Source organism: Odocoileus virginianus, chromosome 10, assembly GCF_023699985.2.
Source record: "Odocoileus virginianus isolate 20LAN1187 ecotype Illinois chromosome 10, Ovbor_1.2, whole genome shotgun sequence".
In the NCBI taxonomy this organism is placed as follows: domain Eukaryota; kingdom Metazoa; phylum Chordata; class Mammalia; order Artiodactyla; family Cervidae; genus Odocoileus; species Odocoileus virginianus.
Genome location: NC_069683.1, coordinates 46438103 through 46457485, shown reverse-complemented (window position 1 = coordinate 46457485; position 19383 = coordinate 46438103). Strand labels below are relative to the sequence as shown.

The following is a 19383-nucleotide window of genomic DNA, read 5'->3' as shown; positions in this document are numbered from 1 at the left end:
AACTAGCTACGGAAGCAGGGTCCACCTCCGCAACGTCACACTCTCGGCGTTATCCCTGACTTTTCGATTTTGCGGCCAGTTCTGAGGCAGTCACGTTTTACACTTTCCTGGCGCTTAGATCCGGTAAAAAAGAAAGGAGAACAATTTCGTAGGTCCCGGCATCTAAAGTCCCTCTGTTATTGGCACTCAGGCGTGCTCCAAGTGCGCAAGCGTCTCAGCGGGCCCCGCGGGCCGGGGAACGGAAGCACGGTCTGGAGCGCGAGAGCGGGTCCCGTGCCGTGCTTCCGGGGCGGGGCCGGGAGGAAGAGGCTGTGTCCTAGTCCGGCAGCCTCAGCGGCAGCTATGGCGATTTTCAGTGTTTATGTGGTGAACAAAGCTGGCGGCCTTATTTACCAGTTGGACAGCTACGCCCCACGGGCCGAGGCTGAGAAAACTTTCAGCTACCCGTTGGATCTGCTGCTTAAGCTGCACGACGAGCGTGTGCTGGTAGCTTTTGGCCAGCGAGACGGCATCCGGGGTGGGTTAGGCTCGTTCCCGGGGCGCTGGGTTGGGGGGGATGAGGCGGGGCCAGGTGCTGCCTTGGTGGGCTGCTATCTCTGGGAGGGCAGCGGATGAAATTGGGGGCCGGGTCATTTGTACTGTTGGCGGGATCCGCAGTCTGAGGCTTTGTTGACCCTTAGCTTCGCCATTGCAGTGGGCCACGCAGTGCTGGCTATCAATGGTGTGGACGTGAATGGCAAGTATACGGCCGATGGGAAAGAGGTGCTGGAGTACCTGGGCAACCCTGCTAACTACCCAGTGTCCATTCGGTTCGGCCGCCCTCGCCTCACCTCCAATGAGAAGCTCATGCTGGCCTCCATGTTCCACTCGTAAGTCCCACAACTCTTGGCTCATAGGCTGACTGGATTAGTGTAGTTCTGCGCTCAGAGACTTGCTGACTGGCGGTGCTTACCTTTCTCTAAAAAAGTAACACAGCCCTTTAGCTGTGTCCCACTCTTTGTAACCCCCCTCCCACCTGCCATGGACTGTAGTTCACCAGACTCCTCTGTCCATAGAGTTCTCAAGGCAAGAATATTGGAATGGGTAGCCAGTCTCTTCTCCAAGAGATCTTCCCCACCCAGGGATGGAACCTGGGTCTCCTGCATTGCAAAGGAATTCTTTACCATTTATTTGAGCCACCAGGGACACCCCATCTACATAAATCCATTCCATAATTGTGGGAGATTTTATTCCTTGGCTAAACCTTTGCTTGTTTTTCTGATTGAGCTTGAGTAATAGAAGAAAACTCATATTTATGACTGGGGTCAGAGTAGTCATTATCAGTTGGCCTGGTGAGGGGAGTCCATCTAGTCATACCAAGAGTGACCTGAACATAACTATAATTTTTCTTTAAAGTAAATTTTCTCAGGGCCAGCCAGTTAGAGCATTTGAGGGGTGAAGTCCACCAAGGTAACCCAGAACTACTAGACAATAGTTAATTGGTCACAAACCCAACAATTGGATTGATTTCCAAAACTAGCATAGGATCATGCCTATGATAGAAAAACATTTGATTTGTATGCTGAGTTTCAAGAAGTCAAGAAAATAATGATCGTACAAGTTGTGTCAAGGATCTTGGGCAAGCTGTCCACCTCCAATGTCGTTTATTCTCCGTCTGAGTGTAGGGTCCCATCAGCCTTCTCTACCTCCTCCTAAATTGTCAGTTCTGTGTCATGAAAAGAATTGATCCAGTTTGACAAGGCTTTAGGTAATGCTGGCAGTGGTGTGGTTTTGTTTGCCTAAGTTACCTTCTCTTTCTTGAGTTTTAATATGTTCATCTTTAAAGTAAGGTGATTAAATGATCTTTAAGATCTTTTCCTGCTGTCAGTTGTATCATAAGATGTGTTGGATATGCATAGTCAGCTGGTGGGTAAACATGGCATGGTAATCCCAGAGTGTTAATTTTACCCAAAGTTTTCAATGTAGTATGTTTTATAGCAAAATGTGATTGTAAAATACATGCAGAGTTCAAATGAATTCTTACGAAATTTTGATACTGCTGCCAGGCAGTTCACACTGTTGCTTCTATTTCAAGCTGTAATTTTAAGTGTTCAGAAGGTAAGGGTCACCTCGGTGGAAAAGTTTGAGAAGCACTCCTCCCTTATAGCAATGAGGTGCATTCCCAACTTTGCCTTTCTTGCAAATAGGCTGTTCGCAATTGGCTCCCAGCTGTCTCCTGAACAGGGCAGCTCAGGCATTGAGATGCTGGAGACAGATACATTCAAACTGCACTGCTTCCAGACACTGACAGGTACGCGCTTCCAGACAGGCCAAAGGCATGCGATGGGTCTGGTTGGAGGAAGGCATTAACCACAGTTGGCTCTGGTAAGCAAGGGGGTGGTGGTTAGCCTTTTCTGGGACAAGTGCACAGTTATTTGTTTTGTGAATCTAAAGCCAATATTTAATCTTGACGCCAGTTTTTTCCATGCTCAGCCCTCGTTATCCTGTGCACAGATAAACTTATCTTAGTGTTCTCTCATGTTGCACACATTTTGGAAGGTGTAAGTGTTGTTCCAGAATAAAATTGGAATGCCAGTTGAAAATGGCCTTTGGATCCTGAGTGGCATTGCCTCACTTCGTGAAGGCAGAGCATGGAAAACTGCGTGAGTTTGTTCCCTGCCTGGCACTTTGTGCTGAGGGGCACCCAGGCCAGAAGTAAGCAACAGAGCTAGAACCCAAAGCCCAGTCACTCCATCAGCTGGGTGGTGCTATAAAGTCATTTCACTTCTCTGCTCTCCCCTGTAAATTCAAAGTCTTGCTTTTCATGGTTTATGAGGCAATAAGGATAAAATGAAAATGAGCACATAAAGTGCTGTACAAACAGGACAGTTTTATTTGCTGATTCTCTACCCTTTGGTAATCATTGGTCCCTCTCCAGGGATAAAGTTTGTGGTGCTGGCGGATCCTAGGCAGGCTGGGATAGATTCTCTTCTCCGAAAAATTTATGAGATTTACTCAGACTTTGCCCTGAAGAATCCATTTTACTCCCTGGAAATGCCCATCAGGTAAGCGGTCCCAGTCTGCAGATTCTGGTCAAAGCCTCCTTGTTTCCTCTCCTTGTATTTGCTTCCCCAATGTCATTTTGAAGTGTAATAGTTATTTTTAAATAAAAAGTAACTAGCCTTTAACTTAATTATTCTTTTGAGAAAGCAAGGACTTTCCTTGAGTTTGATGGCCTTCAAGCAGAGCTTCCACTGCCTCTGCCTCTGTACCCACGGTGGGGAGAGAGCCAGGCCTAACACTTTGTCTTTACTTGTGCCTCCTGGGCCTGGCCTAGGTGTGAACTGTTTGACCAGAACCTGAAGTTAGCCCTGGAGGTGGCAGAGAAGGCTGGAACCTTTGGACCTGGGTCTTAGGCTGAACCTACAGTGGACCCCACCAAATTCTTGAGAGATCCTACAGCAGGAATCCTGCGGTTTCCACTTTGATGGAGATCCTGGCAGCATTGTTAGTGCACTTGAAAATGGGAGGATGCTGAGCCTGATGACATGTTCTGATTCTCTCTTTCCTCCTATATCTGTCATGGTCCTACTTCCCAACTCTGTACAGGTTATTTATAGGAGGTAGGCCCATAAATGTTGTAATAAACATTCCTTTGAGCTCAGTGTTTGCTATCCTAATTGATGCTTTGGGGGAGAAAGCCTCAGAAGGGGAAACAGGAATGATAAGGGAATCAAGGAAGCTGAGATACTGTGTTCCAGTAGAAAACAAAACAAATATATATTCATTAAGTGAATGAATGAACACGGGACTTTGAAGCAGGAGTCTTGGATTGCCACTGACTTCCTGGGTGGTGTGGTAGTGATGATGATAATGAAAACAATAATGGAACATATCAAGGGCTCACAGCCAGATTTTACTGCTTTATCTCACTTCATCCTCTCCCTTAGCTCAGGATGTTCATCCTGTTTGTGTTACAGACAAGATTTAGCAAAGTACAAACTCTCTGCTTCAAAGTCTCAAAGCTAGTTACCAGTAGACCTTGAACCTAGACTTTCTGACTATACTGTTGCCTCCCTCCAGCAAGTTATTTAAACTGCCTGACACCCAGTAGCGTCATCTCTAAAAATGTGCATTGAATTCTGCAGTATGAAGTTGAAGGCAGAAGAGGCAGGAGCTTAAAGGAGTCCATTTACCCTTCAGCTTTCCCTCGCTCTCTTGGGGTAGAGAATGCAGGTATTAAGGGAGTATTTCTCAAAGCTATCTCTGTATTACACCTTCTGAAAGAATGATTCACTGACAAGGTTAGTATCAAATCTAGTTTTAATTCTCTATAACAAATCTTTCTATCCTCCCACCTATTGTATCCTTGTATTGGTGAGAGTGACCTTTTGGCCCTGAACTCCAAGGTATTGGTAGGAGCAGTTGCCTCCTTGCTGAGGCCTTCTGGCAGAAGTCTCGGGCCATGGTTGCCCAGCTGCTGCAGGCAGGAGATGCCTCACCTCAGGTGAGGATGGGGTGAGATGGAGACAGGGTGGGGCTCAGGAGAGGGAGAAGGGTATAGGAGACTTCCTGAGTGCAGGGGGTTTCCTATTTGAAGGCAGGAAATAGGAGCTAATGGAGTCTAAGAACAAAGGTTGTCCTTTAAATAGAGATGAGATGAGCTGGGACCTCATTAACTACTGATAACTTCCAGTGCCATGTAGATAAGGGAAAAGGAGCAGAAAGGGAAAGTAAAAGGTGCTAGTGAAGACGGCCCCCTCCCTTCTTTCCCTCCCTACCACCACGGAGGGGAAAGGCCACAAGTAGGACAGCATGCTCTGGAGCCTGCACTGTCTTCACTCAGCCTTCTTGGGCACTCGGCCCATCTTGGTGCGGATGTTTCGTAGAAGGAAGAACGCACCTGTGCTGGCCGCACAGATCACCTCAGCCACCCAGAAGGCTGTGCTCCAACTGTAATGTTTGGCAATCGTGCTGAAGGGCAACCCAGCCAGAAAGCCGCCCACTGTCAGGGAGGAGAAGAGCCCGTGTCACTGTGAGGCTGGAGCCGGAGGGGCTTAATTCAGCCCCTCGCTGGCCTGAGTGCAAGGCATCAGTGGGGGTATCACTTACCATTGGCCATGAGTCCCACAATGGCATGGGAGGTGCCACACAAGTTCGGAGGGGCACACTCATTGGCTATAACTCCAAACAAGGCGATGGGACCATAAGAGGAGAAACCAAACACAGCTCCCAACACCAGGATCCAGAGCTGTAAGGGCAGTGCAGGGTGGCAGTTAGAGTCAGAAAGACTGCTACCTACCTGCCCTTGCCACAGGAGAGAATGCTTGGCCCCGGGAACAAATAGTTGTTGTAAGGAGAAAGTGGCTCCCACATACAGACCGTGTCCCAGTACAACTGACTACAGACTGGAGGAGCGGCGGCCACACTAAGCCAACCTAAGGGACCTGTGTGGGTAGGTGAGGAAGGTAGAGAAGCCATCCCTCTCGAGTTAGATGCTGTCCCCTCTCAGGATTTGTGCAAGCCAGACTGGCTGGGGACAAGGCAGAGTGGGGTAAGATAAAGCTGAGACAAGACCAAGAGAAAAACCAGAGATAAAGATGGAGCACCTCATTCTCTGTAAAGCCTGTGAGCTCAGCAAGAGGGTGAAGAGCCGGAGTCCAGAAAGCAATATCCTAGAGGAGCACAGAGAGAAGAAACCAGGCCCAGAGTCAAGGAGGATCACCAGAGTAAAGAAGAGGGGAACTGAGGTACAAACAACTGAAAAGGACAGTCTGAAGCAGAAAAAGGCCAGGGAGAGGGAGAGAGAGTCAGTGGCCCTTGCTTTCTCATCCTTGTCCCTGCCGTGAGCCAGGCCCTCTTTACTTACCTTGGGGGAGTCGCTGGTCACAGTGACCCGGAAGAGGTACATGGATGCTGTCATGCCAGCCATCATGAATAGCAGCAGGCCATGGCGGGGATTCCCGTAGATGGACAGCCCTGCCTGTGGGCACAGTCCTGGCAATGTCAGGCCCCAGGAGCAGCAGAGAACCCCCACCCCTGGACTCTGACACAGCAGGCCTCTGCTGACTGGTCTTTGGCAATCCCACTGCAGTTCTTGGCCCAGGGCAGCTCTGGGAGGCCCTGGGACCTGCTTATGTTCTGAGGCCAAACTCCACAACATCCCTTCCTCCACCTGGGCAGGCTTGAGGACATGGGCTGGCAGGCTGTACCTGGTTTTCCTGGGGCTGTGGAGAAGCTAGGTGGAGAGAAATGCTGGCTCTCCTTGACATCATTTAGCTTCAACTCCACATTCTTAACGAAGAAAAATATCCTGGTAACATTCCCACCTCACCCGGCCTAAACCAGCACATGCCAGGCTACATGTGCCCAAGGCTAACACTTCTGGTGTCCCAGTCATGCTGGGAAGATTTAAAGGGACCCTCCTCCTTCCTGTCCCTTCTGCCCACTCACCTTGGCCATGGCCCGGTCTGACAGGTAGCCAGCTGCGATGCTGCCTACAAGGCCCCCAACCTCCAGGGCACTCATGTAGGAGCTACCTGCAGTGAGGAGTTGCAGTAGGAAGAGGGAAAGGGAGGGTGGAAGGGCGTTACACCCTGGGGTTGTCCCAGACTGGCTTAAACCCAGATAGGCACAGGGTCCCCAAGCGTGACTGACTACAGCTGCCTGAGTAGTGTCTGGCCTCAGGGAAAGAGGAGAGGGGACAAAGGGAACTGGGCCTGAATTTCCCATCCCCTGCACTGGCTCCTGCTCCCTAGGCCTGCCCCATCCCAACACTCATCTCACCCACGAGGGCAGACTGTCCTCTCTCCTGGATGAGGAAGAACTGGCCCCAGTCAGTACAGCACGTTTTTACTCCAAACACCACAAGGTAGCCAGTGGAGAGCACCCACAGGTAAGGGGTCAGCAGCAGCTCCTGTAAGGTACTCTCCTCCTTCGAGGAGCCTGGGGGTGGGAGGAGGCCAGGCCTCAGACTCTGCTCCAGCTGCCCTGCCCACCTCAAGCCCCCACCATTCATTAACTAGCCACAGGGACAGAGTCCATCCACATACACAAGGATCAGCACAAAGGTAACCCCTCACCTAATGTTCTGCCCTCTCCCCTCCACTGAATGTGAGGACCAGTGAGGATGGAAGAGGTACCCAAGACACTTGAGCTTAGGATGCTGTCCACACAAGGAAGTGTGGCTTTGTTATAAGGAAGGACCAGGCTATAACATGAGTCATAGCATTTGTTGGCTCTGCCACTTGTCTGGCACTTAACTGTCTCTCAGGATGGAGTTTTACTTACTCCCCACCCACTCCATCACCATCCCTCCCCTGACATCCATTGGCTAGCACAGGGCCAAGCATACAGCTGTCTTCAGCGAGAGTCTGCTAGGTGAATGATGAAGGTTCCCAGAGGGTGGCTTTGGTGGGTACTCACCCTTCTTGCCCTTGGAGGGGGTGGGGTCCAGGTTTTGGAGTCCAACATCAGCAGGTTCATTGTGGATGAGCAGGAGACAGAGGAAGGAGACAGCTACACACAGTGCCCCAGACAGGGCCAGCGTGGTGCGCCAGCTGTAACTCTGGGCGAGGATGGTTGCCAGGATGGGGCCCAGCCCTCCAGCCAGGTTCATGCTGGTTGACAGGATGGCCCACCAAGTGCCAAACTGAGATGGCTCAAACCACTGTGGGGCAGAGAGGAACAGAGTAGGTGCCCAGCCTCCAGTCCATACGGAAGGTGGGGTCAGGTGGGACAGACCCAGGAGCTCACGTTACAGGAAGGAGGGAAAGGGCGCTTCTACTTGGCAAGGCCAATTCCCTCATCTGCCACCTGATCCCACCACATTCAGCCTCCTGAAATATCTTGACAAGCAACAGGAGCTGGGCTGAAACTCCTGAGGAAACTGCTCTGGGGTGGAGGTGCCGGTGCACCCATATAGTCTTTAGGTGTCCTCTCTGCCAATCTGAACCGGCTCCTTGGAAGCAGACACTCACCTTCCGCAGGACCTTGCCACATGGGGGCCAACCCAGCCCCTGTGCCAGGCCATTGAGGAACCAGAGAGCAGCAAAGACAGGCACCGCGGAGCTCCAGGAAAAGGCTACATTGACCAGGCCAACCAGGAGAAGCCCAGAAGAGAATAGCCAGCGAGCACTCATCTGGTCAGATAGCACCCCGCTCACAAACTTGCTGATGGCGTAGGCAGCGGACTGGCTGCTGGTGATGAGCCCTGCAGAGGAGGGGAGCAGGGAGCAGGACACCTGGGGGGTTAGGGACAGGGCAAAGGCACAGGAGGGTGGAGGAAGTCATGGGGTCAGGTGTGTAGAGGTGCTTGGCAGGGTGAGACAGGTTCCTTCCAAGAGGAAGGATTCCTGACATTCATTCATGGTGCCAGGCTATTCCTCCTATCTCTCTATTAGCATTAGCCCCAGGCTGACCCATGACTTGTCAGCCTCTTGGAGAGTTCTAGCAGCAGCTGTCGGGGGCAGGACAGCCCTCCTCCCTGTGATTCTCATGTACCTGATTTCCCCCTCACTCGGCCTCTCGCAGTTCTGTTGCCCCACCTCTGAACATGGGGCAAAGGCTTAGAATTGGAGTCAAGGACCTTATTCCTCCTGAAGGGATAGCCTGCTAGACCACATGGAGTCATTGTGCCAACTCCGTGGTTCCCAGCGCTCACAGTGTCAGCAGCCAGCACTCACCCTGTGGTCTAAGCCTGCACCCACAAAGTGCAGAAACTGCTCAGAATCCCCCTAACACACAGTGCCTCCGAGACACCTGTTGGTCACAGGCACCCATGCATGCACACACATGTGCACACACATCAGAAACGCAGCCGTCAGACATGCATAGACCATACCCACAGTCCTTTACCAGTGCCTACTGACATGGATCTCAGAGCTGCTTCATCCTGCACATGCGCTGGCTCAGCTGTGCAGACAATCCACACATATTCCGTGCCTATACCCACCACACTGCACAGACACCCAGCTTGTCCTGCTGGTCCTGTGTTCTTGGGCCCACCACCCGGCCCTGCCAGGACTCACCCAAGTCATCTTTGTCCAGAGGGATCTCCTCCACCAACGACGGCATGACAAAGGAGAAGGTCTTGCGGTTGAAGTAGTACAGGCTGTAGCCTCCAAACATGGCCGAGAAGATCACGGTTCGGTAATAGCCATAGCCTCGGGCTGCCATGGTGGCAGGGAGCAGGCCCTACTGGCTGGGACACAAAGTCTCTGACCACGGCTGGGGCTGGCGGGCTCTAAGTGCCAGGTCTGCTGAGTTAGGCTTTTTCTGCTCCCTCCTCCACCCAGCCTCCCTTTATAGCCTCCTTCTGGACAATCATTAAGCCTGGGGCGGCTCCTAGGGAACCCGGTGTCCTGAGGGAGACAAGAAAATAGATTACTGACGCCCAAGCTGTGGGGGCTGGAGGGGTTTCGGGAGGGAAGGCAGTGTCCCTGACCTAGGCCAGCACCTGGTGTCACCAGGATTTCTTTCACGGCGCTTCCGCCTCCGCGAGCCTATGAGACCAGCGGTGATTAAAGACTTAACCTAATTACTTTTGTCTCCTTGCGCCCAGGGGAGGCAGGGGTGGAATGATCTAGCCGGCTTCCTCAGCCACTTACCTCATTCATTCAGGGAAAGTTTATTGAGGGATTACTGGTTGCGAGGCACCGCACTAGGTGCTGCGTTAGTTTCTACACATACACATTCAATCAGACACGAACGCCAAACAACCTCTCTTCCAAGTCTTCCAGAGCTGACTTCAAGCCCTGTAACTCCCGATGCTTTTTAGCACACGGTGGGGTGTAACTGTGTATTGATAGTTGCAGAACTGTAAGCAAGGCGAGGCAGGAGAAACTCCCTAGCTCAAGACACACAGTGTCACATCGAAAGCCCCGCTAGGGGCTGAGGTCTGATCGCCTTTATCCTTGACGTCAGTATGGGCTCGGGTCTGGCAGGCTGGGGCTTCAGGGACCGTGACCGGACGGCCCGTGGGCGGGAAGGTGCAGCGGCGGACTCCCGGCGCAGTGCCCAAGCTCCCCGCTTCCCAGGGCCCCGGCAACACGTCCCCCGGCTTTTCGGCTCGGTGGGGAAAGCAACTGGAGCAGAAGGCGTGGGCGCAAGCGGAGCAGTTGGCCGCTCGGAGGCCCCAAATGGCCCTCGCTTCGGCGGCCGAGTGGCTCGGCCTGGCGGGGTGGAGCCGAGCGGTAAGAAGGGGAAGGAGGGAGCGAGGCGGCGTGCTCTCGGCACCTGCCCAGCCCCGTGTCCTCAAGCTACCCAGGACACCCGACTCCGGCTGGGAATGGACGAGGGCCCGAGGGCAGGGGCTGGAGTGGTGCGGAGACACCAGGAGTCGTGCAACACAAAGGAGCCGGCGCGGTCTGGTCCCAGACAGCGAGTGCCCCTGCCCCCGAACCGGCAGCCGCAGAAACAGCTCTGTGGAGTAGAAAGTTGGACCTCGGACAAAAGAGCCGTAACACCCGAGACTCGCGCCCCAGTTCCGCCCTCAGGAGACGCCCCTCCCCCGCCCACCGCCCCCTACCTGAACAGAGGTGGGAGCCGGAGTAGCAAGGGGCGGGGCCGGCCGGGCCTGCCGGGCGCATGCGCCTGCGCCCTGGATGGGGCGGGGCCTCCGCCTGCGACTTGCAGTCCTGAGAGTCAATCCTGCTCTAACGGTTTAGGTTTAATCTTGCGGGTCACCCTGGTCCTCGGAGGAGGACAGCGCCGCTTAGGGGTTGGAGTCATATGTTCCCTTCTTAACTGATGGGCTTCCAGAAACCATTTTGTAGTGAGTGCCTCCCGCTACCAGTCACTGTTCTCACATCGTCTGGGAGATGTCTTATGTTTTCTGTAAGAAATTAATGCAGGCCTCAGTAAGAACAATTTGAACATTTATTTTGTGGTCAGACTGTTGGGGACATAGTTAAAATAGCTGGAATGTTTAAAGTGTGGACCCTGAGTAAGCTTAAATTTGAATTCCAGACCCACTACTTCGAACAGCGTGACTCTGGGTAATTAATCTCTATGAGCCCCAGTTTCTTACCAACCTCATAGGGTGATTGTGAGGGTGGAACAGATTTAGAGTTACGAAAATTTAGATAACTGCTTTCACCGAGTATATAAAAGAATTGCTGAAATTATTTTAAGTGCTTCAAAGTTGAGAGTAAAGCTGTGTTTTGTTTTGTTTTTTAATCAATTATCTATTTTTTGGCTGCTCTGGATCTTCAGTTGCTGTGTGGGCTTTCTCTAGTTGTGGTGAGCGGGATCTACTCTCTCATTTTGGTGTGTCTGCTTCTCGTTGCGGTGGCTTTGCTTGTTGCTAAGCATGGGCTCTAGGGTGCATGGGCTCAGTTGTGGCGCACACAGGTTGCTCCATGACATGTGGGATCCTCCTGCACCAGGGGTCGAATCCGTGTCCCCTGCACTGGCAGGCGGATTCTTAACCACTGGGCCACTAGGGAAGTCCCAAGAGTAAAGCTCTTTTAGAGTGATGTTAAAAAATACAGCAACAGGTCCAAAATTGAGTTGCTTATGCTAAGCCCCATGTCAACAAAGGGAGACTTCAATACAGTTTTGCCTCTCCCAGAAATGGGATCTTAAATAAGTTAATCAGGAGTTGCCTGATCAGTATTAGTTATGTCATCTACTTGATAGATCCTCTACCATTCCCTAAAGGAAAGTAACCTGGTAATAACCAATCTGCTTTTTGCCTAGTTTAATTTCTTGTTCCTTCTACCTATAAAAGCCTTTCATTTTGTACAGCTCCTCAGAGTGCGTTTCTAAGTGCTAAATTGGATGTGTCCTGATTTATAAATTGTTGAATAAAGTCAATAAGATCTTTAGAATTTACTTAGTTGAATTTTGTTTTTTAACAGCAGAAAAATGATCAGGAAAGGGAAGAGGTAGAGGAGAGGGCAAGATAAGATGGGACAATTTGTGGCTGAACTTGATTAATTGAACAGATATCTACTGAGCCAGAGCCTAGTGTATATCAGGCACCGGTGCTTTCAAGAGGTAGAGCCCAGGGCCAGGAAAACTATTCTCTCCAAAACCAAGCCATATTAGAATCCTTACTTCACCTAGCAGACAGGGAGCCATTGTTCCCCCCCTCACTTATTGTTAAGGTATAAAATAAAAAAGGTAAGAAAACAAAAAAAAAAAGTTCAAATCTTAAGTGTACAGTTCAATGTTTTGTTTTTTAAAAACATACATTAATGCCCTTGTAACTACTGCTCAGATTAAGTTAACTTTCCTATCACTTTATTTTAGAAATGTTCAAACCAATAGAAAAGTTGCAAGAATACCCTTCACCTCTCAAATGTTAAATTTTTTGCTATGTTTTGAAAATCTCTGTATAACTATACATGTGTTTGTTGTTGAATCATTTGAAAGTTACTTGAAGGCATTGTGAAGCTTCACCCCTCTATATTTTAGCCTGTATTGCCTTAAGAACAAGGGCATTCTCCTATATAACTAACTACAATTCTCACATTCAAAAAAAAATGTTTTTGTTAATATATAGTCCATATTTAAATGTCTCCAATTTTTCCAAAGATGTCTTTTAGAGCTTTTAAAAAATCTAGAATCCAGTCAAGGATTATATATTGCATGTCAGTCAGTCAGTCCAGTCACTCAGTCATGTCTGACTCTTTTCAACCCTATGGACTGGAGCATGCCAGGCCTCCATGTAAATCACCAACTCTCAGAGTTTACTCAAACTCATGTCTATTGAGTTGGTGATGCCATACAATCATCTCATCCTCTGTCACCCCCTTCTCCTGCCTTCAATCTTTCCCAGCATCAGGGTCTTTTCCAATAAGTCAGTTCTTCGCATCAGGTGGCCAAAGTATTGGAGTTTCAGCTTCAGCATCAGTCCTTCCAATGAATATTCAGGACTGATTTCCTTTAGGATGGACTGGTTGGATCTCCTTGCCGTCCAAGGGGCTCTCAAGAGTCTTCTCCAACACCACAGTTCGAAAGCATTAATTCTTCGGCACTCAACTTTCTTTATAGTCCAACTCTCACATCCATACATGACTACTGGAAAAACCATAGCTTTGACTAGACGGACTTTTGTTGCCAAAGTAATGTCTCTGCTTTTTAATATGCTGTCTAGGTTGGTCATAGCTTTTCTTCCAAGGAGCAAGCATCTTTTAATTTCATGGCTGCAGTCACCATCTGCAGTGATTTTGGAGCCCCCCAAAATAAAGTCTGTCACTGTTTCCCAATCTATTTGCCATGAAGTGATGGGACCAGATGCCATAATCTTACTTTTCTAAATGTTGAGTTTTAACCCAACTTTTTCACTCTCCTCTTTCACTTTCATCAAGAGGCTGTTTAATTCCTCTTCATTTTCTGCCATAAGGGTGGTATCACCTGCATATCTGAGATTATTGATATTTCTCCCAGCAATCTTGATTCAGCTTGCGCTTCATCCAGTCTGGGATTTTGCATGATGTATTCTGCATTTAAGTTAAATAAGCAGGGTGACAATATACAGCCTTGACATACTCATTTCCCGATTTGGAACCAGTCTGTTATTCCATGTCCAGTTCTAACTGTTGCTTCTTGACCTGCATACAGATTTCTCAGGAGGGAGGTCAGGTGGTCTGCTATTCCCATCTCTTGAAGAATTTTCCACAGTTTTTTGTGATCCACACAGTCAAATGCTTTGGCATAATCAATAAAGCAGAAGTAGATGTTTTTCTGGAACTCTTGCTTTTTCCATGATCCAGTGGATGTTGGCAATTTGATCTCTGGTTCCTCTGCCTTTTCTAAATCCAACTTAAACATCTGGAAGTTCACAGTTCACATATTGTTGAAGCCTGGCTTGGAGAATTTTCAGCATTATTTTGCTAGCATGTGAGATGAGTGCAATTGTGCAGTAGTTTGAACAGTCTTTGGCATTGCCTTTCTTTGGGATTGGAATGAAGACTGACCTTTTCCAATTCTTTGGCCACTGCTGAGTTTTCCAAATTTACTGGCATACTGAGTGCAGCACTTTGACAGCATCATCTTTTAGGATTTGAAATAGTTCAACTGGAATTCCATCACCTCCACTAGCTTTGAATAGCAAGGAGAGATAAGAAAGCCTTCCTAAGTGATCATTGCAAAGAAATAGAGGAAAAGAATAGAATGGGAAAGACTAGAGACCTCTTCAAGAAACTTATAGATCCCAAAGGAACATTTCATGCAAAGATGGGCACAATAAAGGACAGAAATGGTATGGACCTAACAGAAGCAGAAGATATTAAGAAGAGGTGGCAAGAATACACAGAAGAACAGTACAAAAAAAGATCTTAATGACCCAGATAACCACAATGGTGTGATCACTCACCCAGAGCCAGACAGCCTGGATTTCCAAGTCAAGTGGGCCTTAGGAAGCATCACTATGAGCAAAGCTAGTGGAGGTGATGGAATTCCAGCTGAGTTATTTCAAATCCTAAAAGATGATGCTGTAAAAGTGCTGCACTCAGTATGCCAGTAAATTTGGAAAACTCAGCAGTGGCCACAGGACTGGAAAAGGTCAGTTTTCATACCAATACAGAAGAAAGGCAATGCCAAAGACTGTTCAAACTACCACCCAATTGCACTCATCTCACACACTAGCAAAGAAATGCTCAAAATTCTCCAAGCCAGTTTTCAAAAGTATGTGAACTGAGAATTTCCAGATGTTCAAGCTGGATTTAGAAAAGGCAGAGGAACCAGAGATCAAATTGCCAACATCCACTGGATCATGGAAAAAGCAAGAGAGTTCCAGAAAAACATCTACTTCTGCTTCATTGCACTAAAGCCTTTGTCTGTGTGGATCATAATAAACTGTGGAAAATTCTTCAAGAGATGGGAATAGCAGACCACCTGACCTCCCTCCTGAGAAATCTGTATGCAGGTCAAGAAGCAACAGTTAGAACTGGACATGGAACAATGAACTGGTTCCAAGTTGGGAAATTAGTATGTCAAGGCTGTATATTGTCACCCTGCTTATTTAACTTAAATGCAGAATACATCATGCAAAATCCCAGACTGGATGAAGCGCAAGCTGAAGTCAATATTGCTGGGAGAAATACCAGCAATCTCAGATATGCAGGTGATACCACCCTTATGGCAGAAAATGAAGAGGAATTAAACAGCCTCTTGATGAAAGTGAAAGAGGAGAGTGAAAAAACTGGCTTAAAACTCAACATTCAGAAAACTAAGATTATGGCATCCGTTCCCATCAGTCCATGGCAAATAGATGGGGAAACAGTGGAAACAGTGACAGACTTCATTTTGGGGGCTCCAAAATCACTGTAGATGGTGACGGCAGCCATGAAATTAAAAGATGCTTGCTCCTTGGAAGAAAAGCTATGACCAACCTAGACAGCATATTAAAAAGCAGAGACATTACTTTGGCAACAAAAGTCCGTCTAGTCAAAGCTATGGTTTTTCCAGTAGTCATGTATGGATGTGAGAGTTGGACTGTAAAGAAAGTTGAGTGCCGAAGAATTAATGCTTTCGAACTGTGGTGTTGGAGAAGACTCTTGAGAGCCCCTTGGACAGCAAGGAGATCCAACCAGTCCATCCTAAAGGAAATCAGTCCTGAATATTCATTGGAAGGACTGATGCTGAAGCTGAAACTCCAATACTTTGGCCACCTGATGTGAAGAACTGACTTATTGGAAAAGACCCTGATGCTGGGAAAGATTGAAGGCAGGAGAAGGGGATGACAGAGGATGAGATGGCTGTATGGCATCACTGATTCGATGGACATGAGTTTGACCAAGCTCTGGGAGTTGGTAATGGACAGGAAAGCCTGGCATGCTGCAGTCCATGGGGTCACAAAGCATCAGACATGATTGAGCAACTGAACTGACTGACTGGAGTCTTAGTATTAGCGAAGTATGGACAGTAAATTATCTGAAAGATATCAACAACATTGTGGACTTGCCTTCCACAATGAAGTAGAAAGTCATGATGGAGAAGGTGATGTGGCTGGAGATAATGGTGGGGATGAGGAGGAAGAGGATTCTCCTGACTCTGAAAGTCCAGATGATTCTGAAAGTGACTCACAGTCAGAGAAACAAGAACTTGCTGAAGAACTCCAAGCTACTGATAGCCTCAATGAAATGGAGAATCCTCAAAACAAAAAAGATGCTTAAAGCAACTATAAAATGATGTTTGTTAAATTCAGTCATTCAAAGCTCCCACTTAGTCTTTGTATTAAAAGTAGAACTTCCCTGTTGGTCCAGTGGTAGAGTCTGTCATATGTTCAGAATGATATGATCCCAAGCAGGCTTTGTATAATTTGAATTATATTGTACATTAGATGTTTTATAAAATTTGGCCAATTTTTACAGAAGAAATTATTTCTCTGATTCAGTTCAGTTTAGTTTAGTTGCTCAGTCGTGTCCGACTCATTGCAACTCCATGAATCGCAGCACACCAGGCCTCCCTGTCCATCACCAACTCCCAGAGTCCACTCAAACCCATGTCCATTGAGTTGGTGATGCCATCCAGCCATCTCATCCTCTGTCGTCCCCTTCTCCTCATGCCCCCAATCCCTCCCAGCATCAGGGTCTTTTCCAATGAGTCAACTCTTTGCATGAGGTGGCCAAAGTATTGGAGTTTCAGCTTCAGCATCAGTCCTTCCAATGAACATCCAGGACTGATCTCCTTTGGTCCTATCTGTGTAAAAGTAGCATTTTTTGGGGGGGGGAGGGGGGGTGGTGTGCTGTGCTGCAGAGCTTGTGGAATCTTAGTTCCTCTAACAGGGATTGAACCCAGGCCACGGCAGTGAAAGCCTGGAATCCTAATCACTAGACCATCAGGGTACCTCCCAAAACTAGATATTTTAAAAAGTAATATTAGTAACCAAATTTAATTTTCTTCCTAAGGCCTAAATAAAAAGAAATGAGTTTCCAGTAAAGAAAGAAAAGGAAGAGAAAGAAAGAAAGATTAAGTAGGAAATTGCAACCCACTCTGGTATTCTTGCTTGGAAAATTCCACGGACAGAGAAGCCTAGTGGGCTGCAGGCCATGGGGTCACAAAGAGTCAGACTAAGCAAGCACACAAAATCAGTGTTTCAAAACACTTTATTACCTGTTTCAGTCCATTTGAGTTAAGGTTGAGGATGTAGATGCCACTTCTAAAAGGAGATATAATAAACATGTTTTTAAAAAAAAAAGAAAAAGAAATTTTCATGACTTTAATATTTTTCAAAAGTCTAGGTCAGTTGCTTTTCAAGAATGTCCCTCATATGAATTTGTCTGCTTGTTTTTGCAATACAGATCATGTTAAATAATTTTGGCAGAAGTACCTGTATAGATGGTGGTGTGTCTTCAGTGGACCACATCAGGAGGCATGTGATAAATTTGATCATTTATAGTTAAAATGACACCCACCTGATTTCTATATGGTAGGAAGCTTTTGCTCTTTGTAATTAGTAATCTATGGGACCATACTTTGATACTACAAATGTATCCTCCTGTTTCAACAATTTTTCACCCAGTGGTCTCAGCATCCATTGATGATTCTTGCCTGAATCATTTATTAATATGGGTGGTTGCAAATTGGAGTTTTTCTCATTCTATCATTCTTATTGTATTTATGTTAGTAGTCTCCTGTAAAGACCTGTCCCCCTCCTCCAACCTTGAAAAGATTAGGATCAATGTGGATTCATAGGTTTTTGTATTTGCTGTATTATATTCCATGCTACCATTATCTGTGTCATGCTATGTGGTGCCAAGTCACTTCAGTTGTATCTCTTTGGGACCCTATGGACTGTAGACCGCCAGGCTCCTCTGTCCATGGGATTCTCCAGGCAAGAATACTGGAGTGGGTTGCTATGCCCTCCTCCAGGGGATCTTCCCCACCCAGGGATCTAACCCATGTTTCCTAGGGCTCCCGCACTGTAGGTGGATTCTTTACTGCTGAGCCACTGGGGAAGTCCACCACTATTTTTATTAATGCTCAAATTGTCCCACATTTGGCCAGAGGGAGCCCCATTTCTTTTTAACTTTTCAATTTTTTTCATGTTACACATTATCTTTAGAGCAAATTTGGAAAACACCAAAAAGAAGTTTTCAATACTAGCTGATGATTGTCATGTAAAATTGAGTGTTTCTATTTTTACTCTTTTCTATATACATACACATGTATACCTTAGCATATATAAATATAATCCTATAATCTTTCCTGTTGAGTTGAAATTGCCCATTTACTTGTTAGCCTCCCCAACTACATAAATTCCCTGAGGATGGATGATGGCCCCTTCACCACAGTGCCCAGATAGTATTTGATACAAAACACTACTGTCATAATCTTTACATTGCTAGATGAACAGTTGCTCACACCATCTAAATGCTTTTATATCTTGATTTTTTTTTCCTATTATAACATAAACATGTTCTATAGAATTAAGAATTTTGAGCTAAGTAGAGTGAAACACAAAAAACTAAGAATCAGCTTGTGGGGATTCCCTGGTGGTCCAGTAGCTAAGAATCCTCCTTGCTAATGCAGGGGATGTGCGTTGTATTTCTGATGAGGGAACTAAGATTGCATATGCCAAGAGGTAACTCAGCCCAAGTGCCACAACTACTGAGCCTGTGTACTCTAGAGCCCATGCTCTGCAACAAGAGAAGCCCAAGAAAAGTTGGGAAAGGAAATAAGAAGATGACGTCCCCCCAAGTAAGCAGGTTTTACTAGATAATAAAACCTAGTGTGAATAAGTGCAAATCATACTACATGCCTGAAAAATAACCTATGATTTTGATACAGCAAAAACATCAATCCTTTCCATATTCATTTGGAGTTTTTTGTTTGTTTGTTTCCTTTTTTTTTTTTTTTGGCCATGCTGCTTGGAAGATCTTAGTTCCCTGACCAGGGATTGAACGTAGGTAGTGAAAGGACGAAGTCCCAACTGCTACATTATCAGAGAATCCCCTTCATTTGAGGTTTTAAAAGCGATTTCAATCCAATCAAAATGCCCAATAGGACTTCTTGGAAACTGGGCAAAATTATTTTAGAGATCATCTGGGAGAATAAAAAATATCAGAGTAAGAAACTCGACAAATTAAAAAGAGTAAAGAGAATTTCCACTGCCAAGCAATAACAATTGTAAGGATATGGTAATTATGTGGTGTAGAGTATAGCCAGGCCATTTTGTTTTTTTTAATTTGACTGTGCCAGGTCCTAGTTGTGGTATGCAGGGATCTTCACTGAAGGCCTCTTGCTACTTGTGGGCTCAGTAGTTGTGGCACTCTGTCTTAATTGCCCCAAAGCGTGTGGGATCTTAGTTCCTCTACCAGGGTTTGAACCAGCATCCCCTGCATTGGAAGGCGGATTCTTAGCCCCTGGACCACCAAGGAAGTCACTAGCCAGACATTAGAAAGGAACAACATGTCCTAGCAGCCTTCACATGTGTAATTTAAACCATGATAA

The 19383-nt window shown here is 47.2% G+C and overlaps 2 protein-coding genes across 4 annotated transcripts; one reads left to right on the top strand and one right to left on the bottom strand.

The window, feature by feature from the left end:
• Nucleotides 1–42: 42 nt before the first annotated feature.
• Nucleotides 43–3643, top strand: TRAPPC4 (trafficking protein particle complex subunit 4). Its single transcript, XM_020872026.2, has 5 exons — nucleotides 43–517; nucleotides 695–869; nucleotides 2187–2290; nucleotides 2918–3044; nucleotides 3317–3643. The coding sequence occupies exons 1-5, from the start codon at nucleotides 343–345 to the stop codon at nucleotides 3393–3395; spliced, it is 660 nt and encodes a 219-aa protein (XP_020727685.1). The 5' UTR covers nucleotides 43–342; the 3' UTR covers nucleotides 3396–3643.
• Nucleotides 3644–4284: 641 nt separating this feature from the next.
• On the bottom strand, nucleotides 4285–10565 carry SLC37A4 (solute carrier family 37 member 4). 3 transcript variants are annotated; one of them, XM_020872022.2, is made up of 10 exons: nucleotides 10508–10565; nucleotides 9009–9341; nucleotides 7959–8191; nucleotides 7405–7648; nucleotides 6766–6924; nucleotides 6433–6518; nucleotides 5849–5962; nucleotides 5589–5654; nucleotides 5092–5230; nucleotides 4285–4984 (listed from the first exon to the last, which is right to left on the bottom strand). In XM_020872022.2, exons 2-10 carry the CDS (start codon nucleotides 9154–9156, stop codon nucleotides 4818–4820), a joined length of 1356 nt encoding a protein of 451 aa, XP_020727681.2. In that variant the 5' UTR covers nucleotides 9157–9341; nucleotides 10508–10565; the 3' UTR covers nucleotides 4285–4817. The 3 variants fall into 3 exon arrangements, with proteins under 3 accessions (XP_020727681.2, XP_020727680.2, XP_020727682.2); XM_020872021.2 differs by lacking the exon at nucleotides 10508–10565 and adding an exon at nucleotides 9588–10416; XM_020872023.2 differs by lacking the exons at nucleotides 5589–5654; nucleotides 10508–10565 and having other exon boundaries at nucleotides 9009–10412.
• Between the last annotated feature and the right edge of the window lie 8818 nt (nucleotides 10566–19383).

What these genes read in the sequence shown, in the direction of transcription:
- TRAPPC4 (XM_020872026.2), top strand. Translation starts at nt 343, where the DNA reads ATGGCGATTTTCAGTGTTTATGTGGTGAACAAAGCTGGCGGCCTTATT. An exon ending in CCAGCGAGACGGCATCCGGG is followed by an intron (nt 518 to 694) that starts GTGGGTTAGGCT and finishes TCGCCATTGCAG; the next exon opens with TGGGCCACGCAGTGCTGGCT. An exon ending in CTGCTTCCAGACACTGACAG is followed by an intron (nt 2,291 to 2,917) that starts GTACGCGCTTCC and finishes GTCCCTCTCCAG; the next exon opens with GGATAAAGTTTGTGGTGCTG.
- SLC37A4 (XM_020872022.2), bottom strand. Translation starts at nt 9,156, where the DNA reads ATGGCAGCCCGAGGCTATGGCTATTACCGAACCGTGATCTTCTCGGCC. An exon ending in TCTGGACAAAGATGACTTGG is followed by an intron (nt 8,192 to 9,008) that starts GTGAGTCCTGGC and finishes CCTCCTCTGCAG; the next exon opens with GGCTCATCACCAGCAGCCAG. An exon ending in CAGGCTTTACAGAGAATGAG is followed by an intron (nt 5,231 to 5,588) that starts GTGCTCCATCTT and finishes CTGCCCTTACAG; the next exon opens with CTCTGGATCCTGGTGTTGGG.